General features: G+C 48.4%; 1 protein-coding gene across 6 annotated transcripts in view; it reads left to right on the forward strand.

Moving 5' to 3' along the window:
- The window catches only part of LTBP1 (latent transforming growth factor beta binding protein 1), a 340,385-nt gene that overhangs the window by 19,435 nt on the left and 298,304 nt on the right, over positions 1–22,646 (forward strand). For all 6 annotated transcript variants that reach the window (XM_079791755.1, XM_079791759.1, XM_079791762.1 and 3 more), the window contains exon 3: positions 20,718–21,015. In XM_079791755.1, the coding sequence (XP_079647881.1) occupies positions 20,718–21,015 (298 nt within the window). The remainder of the gene's footprint in view (positions 1–20,717; positions 21,016–22,646) is intronic.

Consider the following 22,646-nt stretch of genomic DNA (forward strand, 5'->3'; position numbering starts at 1 on the left):
TCCTTCAGGTGGAGGGAGAGGCTGGGCTTGGGGACGGGCTGGGGGCTGGGGAGGTGGGAACTCAGCCAGGGGAAGGTCGGTGCTCCAAGGGAGTGTGCTGGGGGTGCAGGTGGGGGCAGGCACGCGAGGCCCCATAGCAGGGAGCCCGCAGTCCAGCCTTGGAGGTGGGCGAGAGGAGCCAGAACCCAAAGGGGGTGGCGGGGGGCGGGGGGGGGGCTCATTTAAAAGCAAAGAAAGGAATGAATTCAAGAGACAGTGAAAGGAAAATTGGCGGAGACAGCCTGACAAATGATGCCCAGTGTCTTAGCGTTCTCAGGGGGGGAAACCAACACAATCATTACATTGTTGGTACACACACACACACACACACACACACACACACACACACACACACTGGCATTCGCATATACAAGTTCATCTATTATTTAGGCCTGTTAGTTTCTTCAGAAAAACCCTTCAGGAAATCCTCTGGCTCCCAGAGAATGTGTCTATATTTAGAAGACTTTGGGAGAAAGCCTATTGTTAAGGCTTCGTTTACTGGCTAGTCACTGAGGGACCATAGAAATGTAAATCACACGTCCCCGCCCTGAGCAGGCAGCGGGGAGAAGGGAGCCTGCTTTGTTCTATTGAAGACCCTGAGGTGTAAACATGACTCAGTCCTTTGTGACCCCAGAGGCCCCAGGGGGGCGGAGCTGGAAGGGACCCCCGGGACCACCGCTGACTCTGTGTGATGGATGAGGAAATTGAGGCCCAGAGCACTGGGACTGGTCCAGGGCCACCCAGCTCACTGGAGGCAGAGCCTGCTAGCTTGATGTCAGGGGTTTCTGCTGCTTGAAGTAACCTGTTCATCCCAGGCCAGGCCCTCTGGGCTACATTCCTCAGTGGACGAACGGGGTCTTCAGCTAAGAGTGTGTGTGTGTGTGTGTGTGTGTGTGTTTGTGTGTGTGTGTGTGTGTGTGTGTGTGTAAGGGGTTATGCAGGGACCATTCAACTACAGTGTTTGAGGGCTGGATTGTGAGAAAGAGCTGTGGACCAACCCTACTTTAATCTATATATATCTATATATCTCTATCTCTATCTCTATCTCTATCTCTATCTCTATCTCTATCTCTATCTCTACCTATATCTATATCTATATCTATATCTATATCTATATCTATATCTATATCTATATCTATATCTATATCTATATCTATCTATATCTATATCTAATTGATTTCAGAGAGGAAGGGAGAGGGAGAGAGAGAGAGAAACATCAGTGATGAGAGAGAATCATTGATCGGCTGCCTTTTGCCTGCCCTGCACCGGAGATTGAGCCCACAACCCAGGCATGTGCCCTAACTGGGAATTGAACCGTGCGTGACCTCCTGGTTCATAGTCGACGTACAACCACCGAGCCACGCTGGCCAGGCAACCCTACTGATTATTGCAGTGCCCTCATAATGGTTAGAACGTTCTACCAAGTGTCCCCCAGAGGAAAGTGCTAGAACAGGAGGCGCGAGCTTGTCCCTGAAGTCGTGAAGTAGATGTTCAGTGTCCACCTACCTGCTCAGATGTGTGCGTTTCACATTGTGCTCTCAGACATCCTCAGGACACCACCCACGTCCATCAGGGGCTTTCAAGGGAGAGAGGTAAGAGAAGAAGCAAGGTATGTGTGGGGCGGTGGGGGGTCAAACACACACAGCTCTACCTGTTTCATGTAGTCAGTACGCTTCACTGTAAAACTGCGTTTGAAGAGAGGATCTCACTGTAACATTGGGAACATGAGTCACGGGTGTCCCTTGATGCACAACCTCTTGGAAGGTGCTGTTCTCACCTCCCAAGCCACAGCTCAGGTCAGCTTCTCTGTCTTCGGACCACCCATCCTTCCTGTCGCTCTGACCTTCGATCCCCGAGCTGCCTCACGTACCTGGCCCGTGTACCTGGCCCGTGTACCTGGCCCGTGATGCTTACCATCCTGAGTGGCCCTGACGACGGTGTATTACGGGATGGCCTGACTCTGCCTTTCTCCCCAGGCGCCAAACTACTTTGCAGCGAATGGAAAGTTTGTCACCCTGGAAGTGCCCTTGGCACAGATCCTAGTGACTCTAGAATATGACTGTGGCTCCCACAGTTTTTCGTGCTTGATAAAGCACAGGCTGCTGGGCGCTGCGTGTCTGAGCCGGGGCATGGGAACGTGCATTTCTAGGGAGACCCCCGCTGCTGCTGCTGCTGCTGTCCGGGGACCACGCTGCCTTATGATTCACGAACGTGGATACACCTAGGGCTCAGCTCTCCTGCCGGATGAGTTTTCTCATTGGCTAGCTTTTCCTTGGTTGTTAAAGGCACACGAGGAGAGGAATTGGCCTGCTTAAAGAGTCACCAGTAAGTGGCGTGAAGAACTCGGTGTAAATGTGGGCTATGGCCCAGTTCCATTGACACTCATTAGGTTTTGCTCGACTCACCACCAAGCTGACGACCGTTTACAGCAACGAGCTTTCCGCAGGGAAGTGGCTGCACAGGATTCCCTTGGCACTGGTCACAGAGACCCTGCCCCAAAGGGTGTGGCAGTGGCAAGGATTGGCAAGAGCTTCGCATTGCCCAGGGCTTGGCCAGGTGCGGGTATGGCCAACCGTCGAGGAGCACTGGTTATCAGAAAGATAAATATTTTCTCTCCCCTGCAACAAGTAATAAAAGAATGGAAGTGCCTGTATTAAATAATCTTTTGAAGGACTTCCCTCCTTAGAGTCCCATAATCTTGCCCGGAGCTGGGCGTGAGATGTGTCCTCCCAGTGGCCAAGCGGACCAGACAGGCTCAGGGTCCCTGCCGTCTGGGTCGGAGGGTATCACCAGGCACTGGTGGGAAACCCCCCTCAGGTGTTGAGCCGTTAGACCAGGCCCATGACGATGATGATTGTTCCATTAAAACAAAAATAGCCCTTGAGCTTCTTCTGCAGCGGCTCATCTGCGGTGGGAAATATTTAATGTCAGTTTTGGACAGTACACCTGGGTGACACCACTAACTACTCTTGAACAAGTGCAGACGTTCAGCTAATACGGTCATTACATCGCACAGGTGGTGGGGCCGGTGTCTGGGGGCTGCTGAAAAGAAAATGGGTGTGTTTATTGTTCACTGGGGTGGGCTCAGGCAAAACCACTTCCCCCTTTCCCGCGGCTGAGGAGGGGCCCGGAGTCCTCTGAGAGCGAGGGTGAGTGCTTCCAGGTGAGCTGAGCACAGCGCTGACAGGCAGGGTTTGGGAGTGGGTGCCTCGCAGGGGTGGGGCCAGGGCCTCTGCTCCTCGGTGCTGTCACGGGTGGATTTTCCAGCCTTGTTATCCTGCCCTGAAGGAGGTAGAAGACAGGAGGAAATAAAAAGACCATCCCACTCGGATTTCTGTCCCACTCGGAGGTCCGCCCCATTCCACACTGGGCTGACGGCTTTGAAACTTCAGCTCAGATGGATCTTGTGCCTCCCTCCCGGGATCACAGCAGGTGGAGTAATAGAAGCGAATGATGCGGGTGGGTTTCCCCCGCTCCAAGCCCTCTGCTAGTTGCTTCCCCTCGAGGTGGGTTGTGTTGGAGTGGAGTGGCGTCCTTCATGCACGCCAGGAGTTAGGACTCCATGTGCTCGGCCGAGGGAGGGAGATGGTGCTTACCCTAAGAAACGGTGACCTGTGCAGAGGCAGAAAGACAGTTTGAGAGACAGTATGTTGGCCATCGTCGGTAGGTTTTGTCAGAGTAATTTCGACTGTAGGTGCCTTTCATCTTAGGTACTAACTTAACTCCCTCCCTCCCCAAAAGATGAGAGGACTTTCCACCATCCCCGTTGCACAGATGTTACAATTGAAGCTCACAAAAGGGCTAAATGACTAGGCAAAGCTCATGCAGCGGGTAAGCGATCGAACTCGGATTTAGTCCTAAGCATTTCTCACTCCCAAGCTCGTACTGGGCCAAACTGGAATATACTCAGGGCTGGGCAAGCCAGCGATGAGGAACTTTCCTCAAAAACTGTGGAAAGGGGAGTCAATGAATGGAAGCTAAGGCAGATGTTCACCCACAATAAGGAAACGTCTTTCTAAGCCAGAGCTGTTCTAAGGTGGCCTGGGCTGTTTGTGGGTGGAGATCTTTATTGGAGGTGCTGGACTGGGCAGAGAGATGGTGGGGAATTTTAATCCTCGGAGGAGGTCCTGCTTTTTCTGAGAGTCTGTGGCTTCAGCTTTGGCCACAGCTGGGCCACCTTATTTGTATCTATTGTCATGGATTTTCCTGAGCTTTATGATAGGCTGTCTGATGGAATAGCCTAACGTGGGCACAGTGATTTTGTCTGCTTTATTGACATGTAAGTAATATGCTGTACCCATCACCCATTTAAAGTGTGCAATTCATTGTTTTCCTTGGTGTATTGCATTACTTAAGAAAATTGTGGTAAAAGATATATACCGTATTTTCTGGCGTATAAGACGACTTTTTAACCCAGGAAAATCTTCTCAAAAGTCGGGGGTCGTCTTACACGCCGGGTATCATCTTATAGGGTGGGTATATCCCAAACTCGGTATTTTAACTGGAAAAGTTGGGGGTCGTCTTAGACGCCCATTCGTCTTATACACAGGAAAATACGGTAACATAAAATTTGAAAATAATGCTCACTTGTGGCTCGTATTATCAGAGGTGAGCATTTTTCTGTGCTTGGTGACTTGGCCAGGAAATCTTTGGAAAGCTAGCCTTGTCTTTGATCCCATTCAGTGCTAGAAAATGCATGGATATGGAGGCCTGTGCTTCGTAGGATTTAGGAGACTGTGAATCGCGTCTGCGCGGATTTTTAGTTTGAAGCCTTGCTCACCCACGCACACTTTTACGTGTCGATGCGAGGTGATGAAGCCCGGCAGGATCAGCAGAAGCCGGGGAGTGAGATGTGGTGACTCTTCTTCTGGAAGCCAGTCTCAGCTCTCTCTTGCTGCAAGACAAAGACCCCCGCGCTTAGCAGCTTCAGACAGACATCATCATTTATTTTGCAGTTTGGCGGGGCTCGGCGGGGATGGCTGGCCTCTCTACCACGTGGCATCAGCCTGGGCGGCTTTACACTCACCTGCCTGGCACGACAATGTTGGCTTTTGCAGGTTGGGAGCTCAGGGAGGGCTGTGGGATGGGTGCCTCTGCTGTCTCCCACGTGGGCCTCTCCACGTGGTTGCGTGGGCTCCCCCATAACCTGGTGGCTGGGTTCCAAGAGGGAAGAACTGTTGCTTCCTGGTCTTTTGAACGCCTGGGCTCAGCGGTCTCAGCATGGCACGATATTTCCTTGGCTAAGGGCCACGGACCCAGCTTAGATTCAGGGTGGCGGGAACGGACCATGTGTTCCACCTTCTGATGGCAGGAGAGCATGTACTGATGGGGGGCGGGCGGGGATTGTTGGAGGACATCTTTAGACATAACAAGAACCACAATAGTCATTTTTTTTGTTTTGTTCCTCATTCGCAATCCACAGAAGCCTGCCCTGAATCATGGTATGAGCTGATGATGACAAATAATGGGAAGAAATCTAAGAAAAATACAGAAATGGGTACCAGGAATATATGGCCTTCAGGGGGTTGTGGCTTGAGAGTAAATTACTGCACAATCTGTTCAACAGGCAGCTATGAGAGATTCGTGATTATGGTGTGTTTTTTTTCCCCTCAGCTTTATTAAAATAATAATCTACGTTCAGAATCATGGTGTAACATTTTCTTATTATTTCTTATTTCTCTTAATTAATGTTTTTCCAGAATTGATTAGCAGAAAATGTAGCAGGCCTGCTTTTTCAGAAAACAGAGACAAATACAATCACTATTAAAATAAGTCAGTTATTCATGGCATATTTTGAACAATAAAAAGAATTATTTGGATTAAATCTGTAAAAACTTTTACAGCCATTTGTTTTCTTGGAAAACATAAACACATTAAGAATTTGGGAATAATAACACTGTTACCATCATCCATTATTTAACAAGTTTGGCATAGTGTTGAAGACAGAAATAGTTAATTTATTTTTAAAGCTGACACTTTTTAGCAGTAAAATAATTCTTGTTAATTTCTGATTATTTAACGTTCTTTGTTTACTGAATATACAGTTTTTACTTTTGAGATGATCAGACAGTGTGGAAGGGATCTCAGAGATCAATGAAGTGAAAAATTTAAATGCAGACGGGACGCTAGGCCCAGTCTAGGGACAGAAGGAGCGTTCTACAGCCACAATATCACTAGAATAATTTCTCCATTCGGAAGGCTGTCAGAAATGAGAAAAGCCGTTTCACCAGTTTTAATTTCATCTATCAGTGTTTTGAAAACAGAGCTTTGCTTGTTCCTTTCAGCACTTTCTGAGGAGCCCTGGACGTCCACGGTTCTGTTTCAGCTTCGGTTCTGAAAACGGTCATATCCCGCCGCAATCAGAGCGCTGCTGGCTGGACGGCTCATTGTTCGCCAGCAGCATCATCTGCCGGGCAGCTTCCTTCCACTGAGGAGAATGACCTTGCATTTCAAACTGTTGCTCCTTTTGGGGGTGAAAGCCTCATTATTCTGGTCTCTGGAGCTGTGACCTTGCCCATAGCCGGTCAGAGGTTTGTGCCCCACAGCGAGGGAGGCTCAGTCTTCAGGGACATTCGCGAGCATTTTTATTTTTGCAAGGAAAGGGTTTGGCACGGCTTCGAGCGCATGTCTTCCAGGGTATTCCCATCCCTGGCCACACAATGCTCTGCGTTTACCTTAAGGAATGCTGTCAACATAAACCCAAGGGTAATTTTTAAAGGCCCTGTCTCACTCATGTGGCTATTCTTCTTCATCCAGTTAAGAACATTAGTTTGGAAACAGGAGTCTGGAGCGTGAGAACAGTTTCACACAATATTTTGTTTTGATTTAATGAGGCCCCCTGTCACTTGGTTGCCACCCCCCCCCCCCCCCCCCCCGGCTTTCCTCTGGGTGAGGAAGTGTGGGAAAGAAAGAACGAAAAAAGGCAGCTTAGGATGTTTGGTTCAATTTTGGGCACATGTGAAATTCCAATGGTGGAAATAAAATTCTATCCCAGATATAGTTGGGACCTGCTTCTCAAAAGCTTCCTTAAATGCCACTTTAAGGCATGTGTGGGATGAGTGTGGGATGAATGTGGGGCACGGGGTAATAATAATAGCTGACACCTGTGTAGGGCTATTCTGAACCAGGCACTGTCCTAAGTGCTTTGCATATATATGTTCATTTAATCCAGACAGAAGCTCTCTGTGTTTTTTTTAAAAAAGTGGGTCCCATTTTACAGATGGGAAAACTGAGATGCAAAAAAAGGTCATAGAAATGTATCCAAGGGCAAACAGCTGGTCAGTGTCTGAGCTGGGGCTTGGTTTGGGCTGCCTGGCTTAAGTGCGTTCGTCACCACTAGGTGACACTCCCTAATCAACATAAAGTTTAAAAAGCAAAGTTGTCGTCTTCTCTTTCCCTTTGTTGTAATCCAAGTGTCAGAGACTCGGTTCTCAATTTGGCAGTTGTTTCGGCCTTATAAAGTTCATTTTCATGGCTGTGATTTTTGAAAGAGCTTCTCTTGTTGAACGTTTTTGGTTGATGCAAATGAAAGAATCCAGCTTCTCAAACACACTGAACATGTTAATAAAAGTGCTAGACGCATTACCCAATCACAGTGCGTTAAGAATAAGTTTCAAAGTAAAGATAATGTAAGTTCCCGTATAGTACAGTTATCATAAAATCTCATGCTTGGTACTCTGCCTCACATTTTGTTTACATTGTAGGAATTACAGCCCTTAAAAATTTAAGTATGTTTAAACTAGACTTTAAGTGAATTAACCTATCTTTTTAAAAAAAAGTGTTGATTTTTGCCATACTGTCAAAGTAATAACAGGCCATTTTAGAAAAACATGGGAAGTATAATATGGCATAAACCAAAAAAATTTAATAACTTGTGTAATTTCACCACTCACAGGTGAATAACTCACATTAGCATTTAAGTGTATTTTTCTTCTAGCCTTCAGTCATGTGTTCATTCAACACTCATTTATTGATTATCTTCTGTGAGCTAGACATTATTCTAGGCCCCAGGGAAAAAGCAGTGGCCCACATCGTCTCTCTCCCGTGGAACTGCTATTTTAGTGGGAGAAACAGACAATGAGAAGATCAATATATAATATAATGTTAGGTAGGAATAAGTGCTTTGGAGAAAAGTAAGGTAGAGTAAGGGAATCGAGGCTCATAGATTGCTGGAGCTAACGTCTCGGGGGAGGCTGAGTGATGTGGAAGGCAGTGTTCCCCTGGGAATATGAGGGAGCAAACAGCTAGGTAAGGGCCCGACAGGTGTGCTGTGCCCAGGGACTAGCAAGGAAGGCCGTGTGATGGGGGATGGTGTTTGAGAGGGGCTAGGATGTGACAGGGGAGGGGTGGCAGAGACCTGCAGGCTGTGGAAAAAAGGGCTTGGCATTCCACTGAGCGAGAGGGGCACCTTTAAGGTTTAGAGTGGAGGAGTGATGTGACCTGACTTTGTTCTAAAGGCCCCCTCTGGCTGCTGGTGAGAATGGACTGACCCCGGGGGACAAAGTGGCCGGGAGGAAGGTTTGAGGGGAGGTGGTAAGACATGGTTAGAGTCAGGATATTTTTAAAGGTAGAGCCAAGAGGATGAAGTGGGCGTGAGGTATAAGAGAAAAAAAGTCAAATATGGTGATAACTTGGTGGTGTTATGGGTTGAAATATGACTGCCCACAATTCAGTTCACATGTTGGCGTCTCAGTCCCTAGTGCCTCAGAATAGAACCTTCTTTAGAATTAGGGTAATTGCCAGTGGAATTGGTTAAGAGGAAGTCATACTGGAGGGAAGGGGTGCTAATCCAACCTGACTGGTGTCTGTATAGGAACAGGGTGTCTGGTCACAGACCCACATACAGGAGCGCGTGTGATGACACGGGGACAGCAGCTTCAGAAGCCAGGGAATGCCTGCGGCTGTGGGAAGCGGGGAGAGGGGGATGGCCAGGTTCTCTCCCAGGGCCTCGGAAGGAACCAGCCCCTCCGGCACCTCCATGTTAGACCTCTGTAGCCTCCAGGACTGGGAGACAAGACTTTCTGCTGTTGAGGCCACCGGACGTGTGATTGGTCACAGCAGCCCTAGCAGCCTCACACCCTGGGTGAGCACCTGGGCGAACGCGGGGCGCTGCGAGGGGGTGGATGTGAGGAGGAGCAGGCTGTGGAGGTTGGGGTCGGGGAGGGGAGTCCACAGGAGCTGACTTGGAGAGCCTGTTAGATCTCTACGGGGAGGCAGTTGGACATGGAAATCCGGAGTCCAGAAAGGAGGTCCAGGCCTGAGACCTACATGTGGGCGCAGCCTCGGTGGACATCAAAGCACGGGACTGAATGAGATCACCAGGACACGGGCCCAAGGACCAGGCCAGCCCTGGGAAATGTCAGCATCTAGAGATGAGGAAGAGAAGGGAGAGCCAGAGGGAGACTGAGAAAGGGTCTGTGGTGAGGCCAGGTGTGACCTCTCAGCCAAAGGCAGGAAGTGGGGAGGAGGGAACGGCTGACCGATGGATCCACGCCACTCGTGTTCAAGGAGGGAGAAGGCCCGCTGGGTGGGCAGCCTAGAGGTCACCGGTGACTCCCACATGGTCGGTTCCCTGGCCAGCTGTAGTCACGGGCTGATGGGAATGAGTTCCAGAGAGAGTGGGGGCTGTCTCCAGCGTGGCATTACATCATGAGCATGATTCCGTGTCATTAAGAATGTCTTTCAAACATTGTCTCCAACGACTGTACCACATTCCACCATTGTCATCTGCTGCTTGTTGTTCCTGGGTGGGATATTTCTGTTTTTACACTATAGTAATTGTCACACTGCGGTGCTCGTATTTGAATATAAAGTCTCCTAGATTAGGAACGATAAAACACCAATAGGCCTGAGTGTTTCTAGAGCTTACTCCAGGCGTGTCAAACTCGTGGCCGGAGGGCCGTTTTGACATGCTTGGCTTACTCCTAAAGTAAGGCCAGCGGCTTTACAGAGTCGCACCCATGAGCACTGCACGCCTCTCTCTTCCATATAGTACTGCATCGACTGTTCGCACACCCAGAACAGGTGTTGCCGTGGTGTTACCATCTTTGCAGCAGCATCCTATATAATAAAGATGTAATATGCAAATGGTTGTTCCACCATGAAGCATAACAACTGACCGTGTAATGACCGGATCACGGATCAGCAGGAGGGTGGGGCAGCGAGCTACAAGCGGGCGGTAGAGAGCTACAGGAGGGGGCAGGGCAGCAAGCTATGGGGGAGGGGGGGCAGGGGAAGCTAAAGGAGGATGGGCAGCGGGCGGAGAGCTACTGGAGGGCGACAGCAAGCTACTGGCGAGCTACTGGCGTGCGGATTCGTGCGCAGGGCTACTAGTGTATTAATAATCTTACGTCTTTTAAAAAATTAAGTAGCCATACTATTGTTTCTTCATGTTTGAGTTTGCATTTCCTTGGATGACTTAATTCACTTGGACATGACCCCACAGTTTATTTACCAATTGCATTTTCTTTTGTCTTAATTGTCTATTTCTGTCCTTTTTATTTTTTTTTCAATTTTGGTTTTAATTTGTTAAAGACAACTTTTATTAGTACTTCTAAATAACAGCATTTTCTGAAAATGTTTTCTATTTTTTTCTCTCTTCTTACTTTTGCTATTTATTATTTATTATTTTTTAAAATCCTCACCAGAGGATATTTTTTCCATCGCTTTACAAAGAAAGTGGGAGGGAGGGAGGAGGAGGAGAGAGAGAAACATCGATGTGAAAGAGACACATGGACTGGTTGCCTCCCGCATGTGCCCTGACCAGAGGCAGGGAGGGAACCCAAAACTCAGGTATGTGCCCTTGACTGGGAATCGAATCCATGACCCTTCGGGTGAGTGGGCAGATGCTCTAACCACTGAGCAACACTGGCCTGGGCGCTTTTGCTATTTTTAATGACATGTTTATATAGTCTAAACTGTAGATCTTTAGCTTTGTGTTCTTTCCCTTTTCCCCCCACTGACTTAAAAAAACAACTTCATAAAACGGCAGTAATAAGACCAGAAACCGAACCCTGAAGAACTGCGGTGGGTTTTCCATTCACATGACTTACGCCCGCAGGGGTCCTCAGACTTTTTAAACAGGGGGCCAGTTCACTGTCCCTCACACCGTTGGAGGGCCGGACTATAGTTTAAAAAAAAACTATGAACAAATTCCTATGCACACTGCACATACCTTATTTTGAAGTAAAAAAACAAAACGGCACAAACACCCGCATGTGGCCGTAGTTTGAGGACGCCTGATACGGCTTTTAATTATGTTCTGTTTCGTGAGTGACGTCACAGTTAGTGATGGCATCGGGCGGCGTGTGTTTGGCCCCCGGGAGCCCCCTATTTTAAATCGAGTCGCAGGGTAACAAGCCACGCCCGCTGAGCTCAGGCTCGGAGACCCTCCGCCTTCCCGATCGCAGCTCCCGGGGAACTAGGCCTACGGGGCTCAGGACACCGAGGCAGTCGCTCCTGCACAGAGTCTGAGAGTCTGCACACACCTGGCGCCTTGCATCCCGGAGACTGTGTGCTGTGTCCGACCCCCTGGCTGGCTGCTGGTTAACTTGCCACTTGAGAGTAGGTTAGGGAAGGAATGGGTAGGACGTCAATGGTGTCTGACAGCTGGACCTGGAGGGGAGAGAGCAATCCAAGCACACACCCCCCCCCCCACCCCTAAGCGTCTCACATGACTTTTCATAGCAATCAGATCCCCTAAGGGTCGGTACGTGCATTGGTGATTGGTTCGCCTCCCTAGAACGCGCTGATGTGGACTTCTTCATTATCCCACGAGGCTGGAGGGAAAAGGCATGGCGATGTTAGGCTAATAGTCCTTGCTCTTTAGAGATTTCGGAGGAAGCTGACGCAGAGACTTTTACATGGAAAGTACGGCATTTATTTGGGTTTGGTACATGGAGCGGACGGAGTAAGAGCAGACCCACCGGTGTGACCTCATGCTGGGCTTCTTGTGATCTGATGTCACTTAGTGTGACTGCACGGCTTCAAAGGCAGCTGGGAATTGCCGTGAAGACACACAGAGCAAAGCGACTTGTCACCTGCTGCCTGTGATCACGGGAGACTCCGGCGGACTCCTCTTTCTCCCGGGACACAGGCGGGGGCGTGCTGCCGCTTGCTCAGAGAGAAGGGCCAGGGGCAGAGTCACACTGTTTGCCCTGCGTGCGCGGGGATGGTTTTAAATAGAACTAGGAGCTGCTTTTTTAGAAGTAAAAGCAACAGAGCCTGGGCTGCAGGGCATGGATTACTTCCTAAAAATACAGTCACCGAGCGTTTCAATAACATGAGGAACAGCTTGTCAAACTGGAGTCGGATTCACATGTGGAAAAATCCGACTGGTGGGGCCGAAAGCTGAGAATCTGACTGTTTCAAATGGTGAAGGAGTGACTTCAGAAGACCAGCGTGGCGTCTGGATGGGGTCCGAGGTTGTTGCCTGTCCTGCTCACCCAGGTCTGGAGGTGGGGTCTCCGCTTGCTTCGAGCCCAGTGTTTGCAGATCAAGTTCATCGTTGTCAGGGTGGCAGTTTCTGCCACATCAACGGACCTCATCCTTATCTTCGCCCCCTCACCCTGTGCTTCAGGAACAAGTTTAACCACCTTCAATTCTCAGTTGCCTTTGTTGGATTTTTAAAAAATTATTTTGATTTAAAAAAAATGAAAAATATACAGAGAAGTACAAGGGACACAACAGTAAACCCCTATGTGTCTGCTACCCATAGTTAATATAGGTCTACTTGTTGTCATATTTGCTACCCATCTTTCTTTCTTTTAAAGAAAAAGTATTCCCATAAAGTGATCTCTTTCCTTCTTTACTGTTGTTCCCCTTTGTTCCCTGAGGTGATCGCTGTCACGAACTTAGTGTGAACCCAGTCATATTTTACGCTTTCACTGATTTCCTGTGTATCCATAAAAACAAATAGTATTGTTTTATGTAATTTATTGACACAGACAGTTATAATACGATCACATAAGTAACAGTATCCTATATAATAAAAGGCTAATATGCAAATTGCCCCCTCGGGATTTCAACCAACTGGGAGTTCGACTGCTCATTATGATGTGTGTTGACCACCAGGGGGCGGCGCAGAATGAAGGAAGGCCCCAGCCGGCAGCCAGCAGCTAGCACCTGGGGGAAGGAAGGTCCTGATTGACCCTGATCACGGGCCAGGCCTAGGGACCCTATCCGTGTATGAATTTCGTGCACCGGGCCTCTAGTGATAAAATAACGTCATATATTGTTACTCTGGCTGGGTAGAGTTTTCTTTAAATTGCTTTCATAAATTGCTTTATTTTAGGCAATGTTATTGTTATTTTCAGGGTCCATCCATTTTATATATATATGTGTGTGTGTGTGTGTGTGTGTGTGTGTGTGTGTGTGTGTGTATTAATTAATTTTAGAGAGGAATGGAGAGGGAGAGAGAGATAAAAACATCAATGATGAGAATCATTGATTGGCTGCCTCCTGCACGCCCCCTACTGGGGATCGAGACCACAATCAGGGCATGTGCCCTGGACCGGAATTGAACCTGGGACCCTTCAGTCCGCAGGCCAACAATCTATCCACTGAGCCAGACTGGCTAGGGTGGGCCCATCTATTTTGATAGGTATAGATCCAGCTCATGGTTTTAACTGCTGTATGGTATTCCATTGCATGAATGAATATAGCATAGCTTATGCATTTATTTATCAATGCCAGTATTTCCCCACATAATTGGTGTGTAGTGAAGATTCCTGCACGTATCTCCCCAAGCCTATAAGTGAAGTTGCTGGGATTTCACATCAGAAACTTCCTAGGTATTGCCAGATTGCCTTTTGTGGAGGTGATATAAAATATATTCCCGTGAGCAGTACATGAGTTCCTGTTTCCCTAAGTCACTGCTAACACTTTAGGCAGATGTATTGCCAGTCCCGTAAGTGTGGGATTGTATCTCAGTATTGTTTTGATTTGCAGTTGTCTGGTATTGGAGAAGGTGAGTATCTTTTCATGTGTATTTGCTACTCACATTTCATCACCTTTGAATAGCCAATTCATACTCTTTGTTTTTTTTTTCTATTGACTTGTAGGAATTCTTGATATATTTGGCTACTAATCCTTTCCTAAATATATTGCAAGTGTCTTCTCTTTGTCATTTGTCTCCCAATTTTGTGTATAGAGTCACTTAAATTTTGATCTAGTCAAGTTTTTTGATTTTTTACTTACTGTTTCACATTTGAGAAATTCCTCCTTACCCTGAATCATGAAATAGTCTCTCAATTTTTTTTAAACGTTTCAAAGATCTGGAAGAGATCTTTGGGTAGAGATCTAATTTTAATTCTCCTATATAGAGGGCTGTTTCCTTTCCAGCACCATTTTTTCGGTAGTCCATTATTTCTCAGATTGGTTCTCTGTCCTCCATTGTCTTCCAAGGCTCTGTTTATATTTGAGTCTGTTTCTAAGCTTCCCAGTACATTTCACTGACCTGTTTTTTTTTTTTAATCTGTGAACCAGCACCACATTGTCCTCTCAGTTGCAGTAGCTTGTAGAATCTTTTGGATTACCTACATAGACACCTGGTGAGCTGAGATAATGATGCATTTGTTCCCTCCCTTTCTGTTCTTAGACCTTTTATTCCTTTTTCATGTTTGGCCACGTTCACTGGGACTTACAAGATCCACTATCAGAGGTTATTGTGGGCATCAGACTTCCAACTTTGATATGAATGCCTCGGTCGCTCTTCTACAGCTACCTCGTAGTATTTATCATAGGTTTCGACGTGCTCCTTGTGGGATTAAGCTGTAGGTACTATTTACCAGAACAGGAAATCCCCTTGTATTTCCGGTCGGCTAACAGTTTGTTGGTTTTATTTTTTAAATCATGAGTAAGTGATGCATTTTATTGGAAGATTTTCTGCATTCATCGAGATGCAGTCTCGTCTGATTTTGTAACATGGGAATTCCACGGATAAGATTTGCTGATGGTAAAGCCAGCCTCAGATTTCTGGAATTATTCTGCGTGCCCTTTTGTTTTTGAAATACTGCTGAATTTGATTTGCCAATATTTTATAATAATTTGGCATCTCTGTTCTTAACTGTGATTTGTGTGTCAGTGTTCTTTCGCGTATTATTCTGGCCCGATTTTGAAAGGGAGGTTTTGCTTATTCTGGGCTCCGTATCGAATGTCCTCACCCTGGAGGGTCAGGAGTGGGAATTTGCACCTCACAGGTCCCGGGGAGTTTGGTCTCCTGGTGCTTGCCCTGTGCCCTGTGCGTTTAGTGTGCGCGGAGGCTCCAGGGGGATCCAAGGCTGTCCGTGTGCCGGTCTGTGCTCTGCAGCCCCCGCCCTGCAGGCTCCCGCCGCTCAGCCTCCTGAGGTCCCAGCTCAGGAGTCCACCGTGCTCCGTTTGGGGCCTCCTTGTGCCTCGGTCTGCAAAGCGCTTGCTGCAGGCGGTCGGGGTGCTCGTGGGCTCCTTTGGTTTCCTTCTACCAGGGCTCACGGTCCTCACTTGCTAGTTGTCTTCGGCATGACAGCAGCTGTTTGATATCTCTCATCCATGCTTTTAGTTTAGGGAAAAAAGCCTTGCTGGTAACAGTTATTCCAGCCTGGCCAACCGGGGAAACCTATCTTTTTAACCTAAAAACAAACACCTTCCGGAGTCATGGTTGCGTTTGGGATGGGGGGGTAGTTAGAGGGGAACTCAGTGTCTCTTGCACCCCTTCATTGGATTACCTGCTTTATGAATTGTGACCCCCCTCCACACGTCCTTTCACACATGGGGTATCTATCAGAAGCTCTTCTTGTTTCTACTGCACTTGGGCTTCTTAGGCGAATTCCCTTAATGTGTGTTTGTGCTGGAAGTTTAGTAGCTTGTCACAGCTCCCCCAGCCCGTTGCTATATTCTCTTCTGTTAGTCCTTGACCAGTTGTTTCAGAATGAACTCCCTTCGGAGTTCTAGAACCCACAGGGGCTGAGCTTCTGAAACTTTCTTTAACAAGCATACTGTTAAATGCCACTACAGACCTTCCTTATACACGAGCAGAGTATATTTTAACATAATTGTGATTTTAAAACATCTTGGGGAGGGATCGGAGCCTCTTTGATCCAACAACAGGCAAACGAAGTCTGGAGGTGCGGGTGTTATTACGGAATGCATTAAGAGCCCATTGATTGGTTACCTTCCCTTTACAGATGTCCTGACAGCCCAGCATCCTTAGCAAAGGAGTGTCTCTCCATTCTTTTCAGTCACTCAGCCAAGGTGAAGTTCAGGCTCCTGTCCTTGGGTGTATACGTTCTGCAGAAGCCAGTGGTCTGACTGCACAGTTTAGAATCCACTTGGGCAGTAAGAGAACCTCGTGAAAAGATGCTTAATAATAAGTGAAAGCACATCTGAAATGGGAAGTGAATGATGAAATGGGACCGAAGTTCAGGTGCTATAAAGATCACGGTGGGTGGGTGTGGGGGGCGTTTGGGAAAGACCTCATAGGAAGGGGGGAGGTTTCAGAAGAGCAGAACTCCCAGGGCCCTGCTTCAGGATGGGTCACCTGTGTGCAGGTGAGTGGGGAGCTTCTGCAGTGATGGGCGGGGGGGCCAGTGAGAGTGGGAGGGTGGGGCTAGATGTAGAGGGTCTCGATGTATTTCAGGGGCAGCTACAATGTGCTGAAAGTTGTTGAGTGAAGGAGGAAAAATTCTGGAGAGCTACGGTTTAGGAAGACTAGTAGTCTGTCCGCAGTCTGGACGAGGGTTTTTTTTTGTTGTTTTTTTTTAAAATATATTTTATTGATTTTTCACAGAGAGGAAGGGAGAGGGATAGAGAGCTAGAAACATTGATGAGAGAGAGACATCGACCAGCTGCCTCCTGCACACCCCCCACCGGGGGTTGTGCCCGCAACCAATGTACATGCCCTTGACCAGAATCGAACCTGGGACCCTCCAGTCCGCAGACTGACGCTCTATCCACTGAGCCAAACCGGTTTCGGCATGGACGAGGGTTTTGTTCCCTGACCCATTGGTTCTCAGCCTTGGCTGCACGGTGCCGTCACTTGGAGATTGCACACAAAGTAAAAATACTGATGCCTGAGCTCCATCCCCCCGAGTCTCTGATTCCGTTTGCTGGCATTAGGCCTGGGCTTTGTTTTTTATTTTTAATGTAAAAAATTTTTCAATGACACTTGGCATGTAATAATTAGTTGCAGGTGTACAGCCTGGTGATTAGACATTCATATAGTTTACAAAGTGATCACCTCGATAAATCTAGTGCCCATCTGACACCGTACATGGTTATTACAGTATCACTTGACGATATTCCCCGTGCTGTGCTTTACATGCCTGTGACTGTCTTCATAACGGGCAATTTGTACATCTCCATCCCTTCCCCCTGCTCGCCCCTCCCCTCCCCCCTCTCCCATCTCAGGCCTGAGTTTCTGAGAGGTTTCACAGCTCCCCAGCTGATCCTGAGGTGCATCCCAAGCCTGAGAACCACGTCCCAGCCCTCTGATAAGACCTTCATGTAACGTTGACTCATTGTGCTGACCCACAGCTGGCCGGGAAAATGCAGAATCCAATGGTGGAAACAACACTTTCAAAGTACTTCTGTGATATGTATGTATCATATTCCACATAGTCCCACACCTCCGAATAACAGTTTTCTCATAAATGCCTGCACACGTTTACGCCGGCCACGAAGTAGATGGTGACCATATGTCTACACTCTTGGAAGGGGCCCGTATTTATCTTGAGAATTTGGTCACATGGAACATTTTTTATTCTCTTTTTTTGCATGAAACATAAAAGGGCCACATAAAACAAACACTTTTTAATCACAGCGAGAATGCCGTGCAGGGAAGGCACGGGTAGTGTGAAAACACTAAACTCGCAGTGACAAAAATAGAAATCCTCAGAAACGTCGGCTGGTGGAAGACTGCCTTTCCCAATGCGGTCTGTCAGCGGTTTGCAAACTCGCGTGCGCGTCGGACCCACCTGGAGGGCGGTCAGACGGCGGGGCTCCAGTTTTGGACGCAGCAGCCGAGAGAGCGCCTTTCGGCAGTGTTCGCAGGCGATGCTGCTGCAGCTGCTGAGCGAGCACTGCTCCCCGAGGCCCAGGCATGGTAGGAGAGAGGGCTTGATGAAGTCTGGTTGCAGGGCATGAGCTTTGCTTCTCATGTCAGGTGAGGGGCTTGTCTTGGCAGTTAGGGAATCTGCGCCCCCTAACCCCCCAGTTTAAGCCAGCCCCTGCTGTCTGCACGCTCCAAGGGGCTTCTTCCAGAACCTAGGGGGGTGGGAGGAGGAGGAAATGGTCGAATCCTCCTCCTCATTGTCCTTTCACAATTCACTGCAAAAGGGAGGCCTCGCACAGTCACACGAGTATAGCCCGTGTTCTTTTCCTTCCAGCAGAACATTTTTGTGGTTTAAATTCTTTCTCTTATTATTCTTTTCCTGTCCCCCTACCACATACAACATTTGGAGCGTGAAAAGCAATCTCTGCCCTTTTACCTTGTAATCCCCCCATGTACCCCTAAGGACGGTTCTGGTCTCAGTGGCACTCGGGGAGACCCCCGGCCTGGACCTCGGTGAGGCACCAGCTTCTGCAGGCTGCTCTGCAGGGCCGCCTCCCTGGGGGGTTAGCAGACGACACCTTGGGAGGGAGGAGGAGCGGAAATCACTCTCAGATGTTAGACCGAAACACGGCTCTAATGGAAAGCATGAGGGGAATGCGCACATGAAAGTGCCGGGGGGCTCTCTGGCAGAGAGAGCCAGTCCGGTCTTCGCTCACGGCCCCTTCTGTTCTCTCCGGGTGGAGCCTGTTTCCATTCAGGGACATTCCATAAATACCCACGGCCCAGAAGGGACCCGATGATTATCCGCCAGGAAAACGCTGATCAATTAGAATCCTGGACTCCAGAAGTGCATCGCGTTGGACACTGAATTCTAGAAGCCTCATTTGGGAAGACCCGTGGGGACCATTTTAGAACAAGCAGCTACTGCCCTCCCTCTGCCCCCAAACATGTACAGGTGCAGAGGTCAAGGTTAAGTAACTTGCCCCAAGGTCACCTAGGGAGTTGGCTGCATCTGTCTTCTTCTCTCTCTCTCTCTCCCTCTCCCCCTCTTTCCCTCTCCCCCTCTCCTCCTCTTCCCCTCTCTCCCTTCCCTCCTCTCCCTCTCCTCTTTTTCTTTCTCTCTTTCTTTTTTAAGAAGCCTTCTCAACTTTTGGAAAATTTGTCAGCTCAGTATTCTGACACTTGACACTCACTTCTTGTCATTATTTGCTATAACTAATAGGACTCGTATTGTAGAACGATGGGAAGAGTGTCGTCTCTCTTTCAAAGAAAATCAGTAGGTCTCAGGCCTTCTTCGTCTTCCATACTGAGCCTCCCCTGGTTCATAGCCCTCACCTCCTTCACAATTGTCTGTGGACTGAATCTCGCATTGAACGTTATGGGCGATTTAGTCTTGTCTCCCTCAGGACCCAGAGTTTCAGTCAAAGGTGCGCTGACAGCGAAAGCTTGGCATGCATACCTGTACTTGGACAAATACAGGAGGGACTGAAGAAGTCATGTTTGTAGGCCAATGGCATTAACCTAATAAAACACATGTCAGTAACATGTGAACTCCCCTGGGGCCGATAAAATGCACTTACCTTACCCGAGACAAAGAGCCCTCCTAACTTTAAAACTCGGCTTGGCCACACGCCTCATGATGCAGAGCACACACATCCTAGCAAGTAGGAGAGGAAGAGGCTGTGTCTTCTGGGTTGTCTTTCATTATAAAGTTAGGGAGGGTGTACAGTGCACCAGCAAGTGCATCACCATGTATATTGGGCGACTCTCAGCTTTTTACATCTTGAATTTCTCTCAAGGAAAAGAAAGTGGGCTGGACCCCATTTCTGAAAGATTGTCTCTGAGCGCTGGTGGGTCGTGCACGATGAAGTCTGGAGCACTCTTTGAGGGGGCTGTGGTTGGGCTTGGGCTTCGGTTACTTTGCCAAGTCTGATCTGGATACCTAAAGTCTAAACGTACGCCACAGGGCACCGTTTACAGAGAAGGGCAGAGCGTTTTCTGAAGTTTTCCCCTGAGTTTCTGATGCATTTCTGAGAGGCAGCTAGAGTGAAATGATGAGAACGATGGCTTGGCAGCTAGTTCGCTTGGATAAAAACCCCAGCTCCTCCCTATACTAATAATTGTGTGACCTTTGGCAGCTATACAACCCCTCCATCAGTACAATGGGCAGAATAAAATATCGACTAAAACGGTTGCTGGGGGATTAAAATAAAAAAAAAAACACTTTTTTTTTTTTTTTTTTTTTTTTTTACTGATTTTAGGAAGGGATAGGGAGAGAGAGAGAGAAACATCAATGACGAGAGAGAGTCATTGATCAGCTGTCTCCGGCACGCCCCACACTGGGGATGGAGCCCAAAATCCAGGCACATGCCCTGATGGGGAATCGAACCGTGACCTCTTGGTTCATAGGTCGACGCTCAACCACTGAGCTACGCTGGCTGGGCAGATTCGTTGATATGTAGTAGAACAGTGCCCGACACATAGAAAGATGTTAATAAACATGAGCTGCCATCACTACCATCATCGTCTTGACGTCTTTAAGTAGGGTTTCACTTGATTGGTGACTGTTGATGGATGCTGCTGCTAAGCCTTCGGAAGAATTAGGTCTGTAATGCTTTCCTTCCAATGTGTGTTTCCTGTTCTCTCTCTGCAGCCAGCTGTGTGCCACCGTGCCAGAATGGAGGGATGTGTCTCCGGCCTCAACTGTGTGTGTGCAAACCGGGGACCAAGGGCAAAGCCTGTGAGATGACAGCCACCCAGGACACCTCGTCGCCAGTGTTTGCGGGGCAGGGTCCCGGGGCCGCGGCCTCCTGGGTCCCTCCTGAGCAAGCCGTGAAGCGCACGTCATCGAAGAAGGCAGACAGCCTCCCAAGGGTCAGCCCCGTGGCCCAGATGACCTTGACCCTCAAGCCCAAGCCGTCCGTGGGACTCTCCCAGCAGATACATTCTCAGTGAGTGTTTTGAACTTGCCTCCAGCCCGGGGGGCATCTTAATTACTCTCGTAGACGAGTCGCTTTAAACCACCCTCCTTTCCCTCCACAGTGTGCAGCAATCACTTGCATAATAATGTCTGCCTTTGCTTTCCTTAAGGTTTTACATGTTATGCTCACACATCGCGTCTCTGAGAAATCCTCGATGCGTGCATTTAGCCTCTGCAGGGAGACTTTAAGCACAGGCCAGAGCAGGAGTGGAGATTACAGGGAGCGGGGGTGGAAGGGAATAGGAGGGATAATTGTTTGATTTTGGTGGAGCTGTGAGTTTAAAAATCTTTTTTTTGGCGGAGCGAGGTGGGGGAGAGTGCTCTCAAGTTTTGAAATAATAATTTGCAAAGAGATACACATAGTGTGATTTTTAAAGCTACCTGGAGAAGGCAGGGACTCCACTTTGCACAGAGAAGGCATTCCCATGGAAGCGGGGCCTCGGGAAGAGAATGTCCCAGCCCCGGGAGCAGGTGGAGTGCACCCCCCAGCTGCCATGCAGGAGCGTCTTTGGGGAATGAGCTTGTGTTCTATTTATGGGCGCGGGGTCTTTTCTGAGCATTGGGAAGTGCTGTTCTGAACCAGACGAGAACCTGGATCAAGGCCGGCCGCCCCCCCCCCCCCCCCCCCCCCCCCCGCCGGTGCCCCTCTGCGCCGCACGAGGAGCGGCCTCTCGGCTGCCCGGGACCCTGGCGCAGATGGGTGCCTTGTAATTAGCTGCTCCGCGTGGATAACAAGACGCAGAATTGACCGCAGCTATCACTTGTCATTTGCCTAGGAATGTAAAATACAGGAAGTCCTCAAGGGAAGAGCGGGCTTGACCCAGCAGTTCGTTTGTAAGCTTGGAATTTCCAGTGTGTTCTCCCCGCTAGGAACAGGGTCCACGTGGTGATTAGGATCCAGTCCGGCCACAGGCGTTATTTCATCCGCTCCTCTGGATGAAAATTACCCTAATTTATACTTCCCGTTTGAATAGGCCACCTACCTTCCCCGCGGAGTGGGGTCTTTCTAACTTGTTCTTTCTCCTTTTATTCCCTCCTCAGTCCTCTTCTTTCTGTTTTTCTTCGTTTTTCTCTCATTTCTTATTGTCTCGCACTTCCCTTCTGCCGTGACAAGTAGATTGGGGAGGGGCTAGTTTGAAATCCGACCACGGATTTTATTTGGAAAATATTTATATCCTGCAACTCTCAGCAAGAAGGAATAGTAGTTATAACTCATACTTAGTAACAGTGTTTTCTAACTAATACTTAGTAACTTAGCCAGGTACTGTTTCAGATGCTTTGTATATATTATTAACGTATAACTTACAATGACCCCGTGTGGTAGGCACTGTTATTAACCCCACTTACAGAGGAGGACAATGAGGTGCAGTGTGGTGAAGTAATTTGCTGAAGGCCATAATAATAATAATTAATAATAATAAGTGTTTGGGTTAAAATGCAGGCAGACTAGGGCTGTGAGTGGAGGCAGCAGGATCCAGCATCCACGCCCTGAAGTGGAGGGTGGCCAGCTTTTTCTGTGAAGGCTCGGATATTTTCGGCGCTGGGGGACATAGGGTTTCTGTCGCAGCTCCTCAGTTCTGTCCTCATAACGCAGAATCAGCC

The sequence above is a fragment of the Cnephaeus nilssonii genome (assembly GCF_951640355.1).
Source record: "Cnephaeus nilssonii genome assembly, chromosome: 15".
In the NCBI taxonomy this organism is placed as follows: Eukaryota; Metazoa; Chordata; class Mammalia; order Chiroptera; family Vespertilionidae; genus Cnephaeus; species Cnephaeus nilssonii.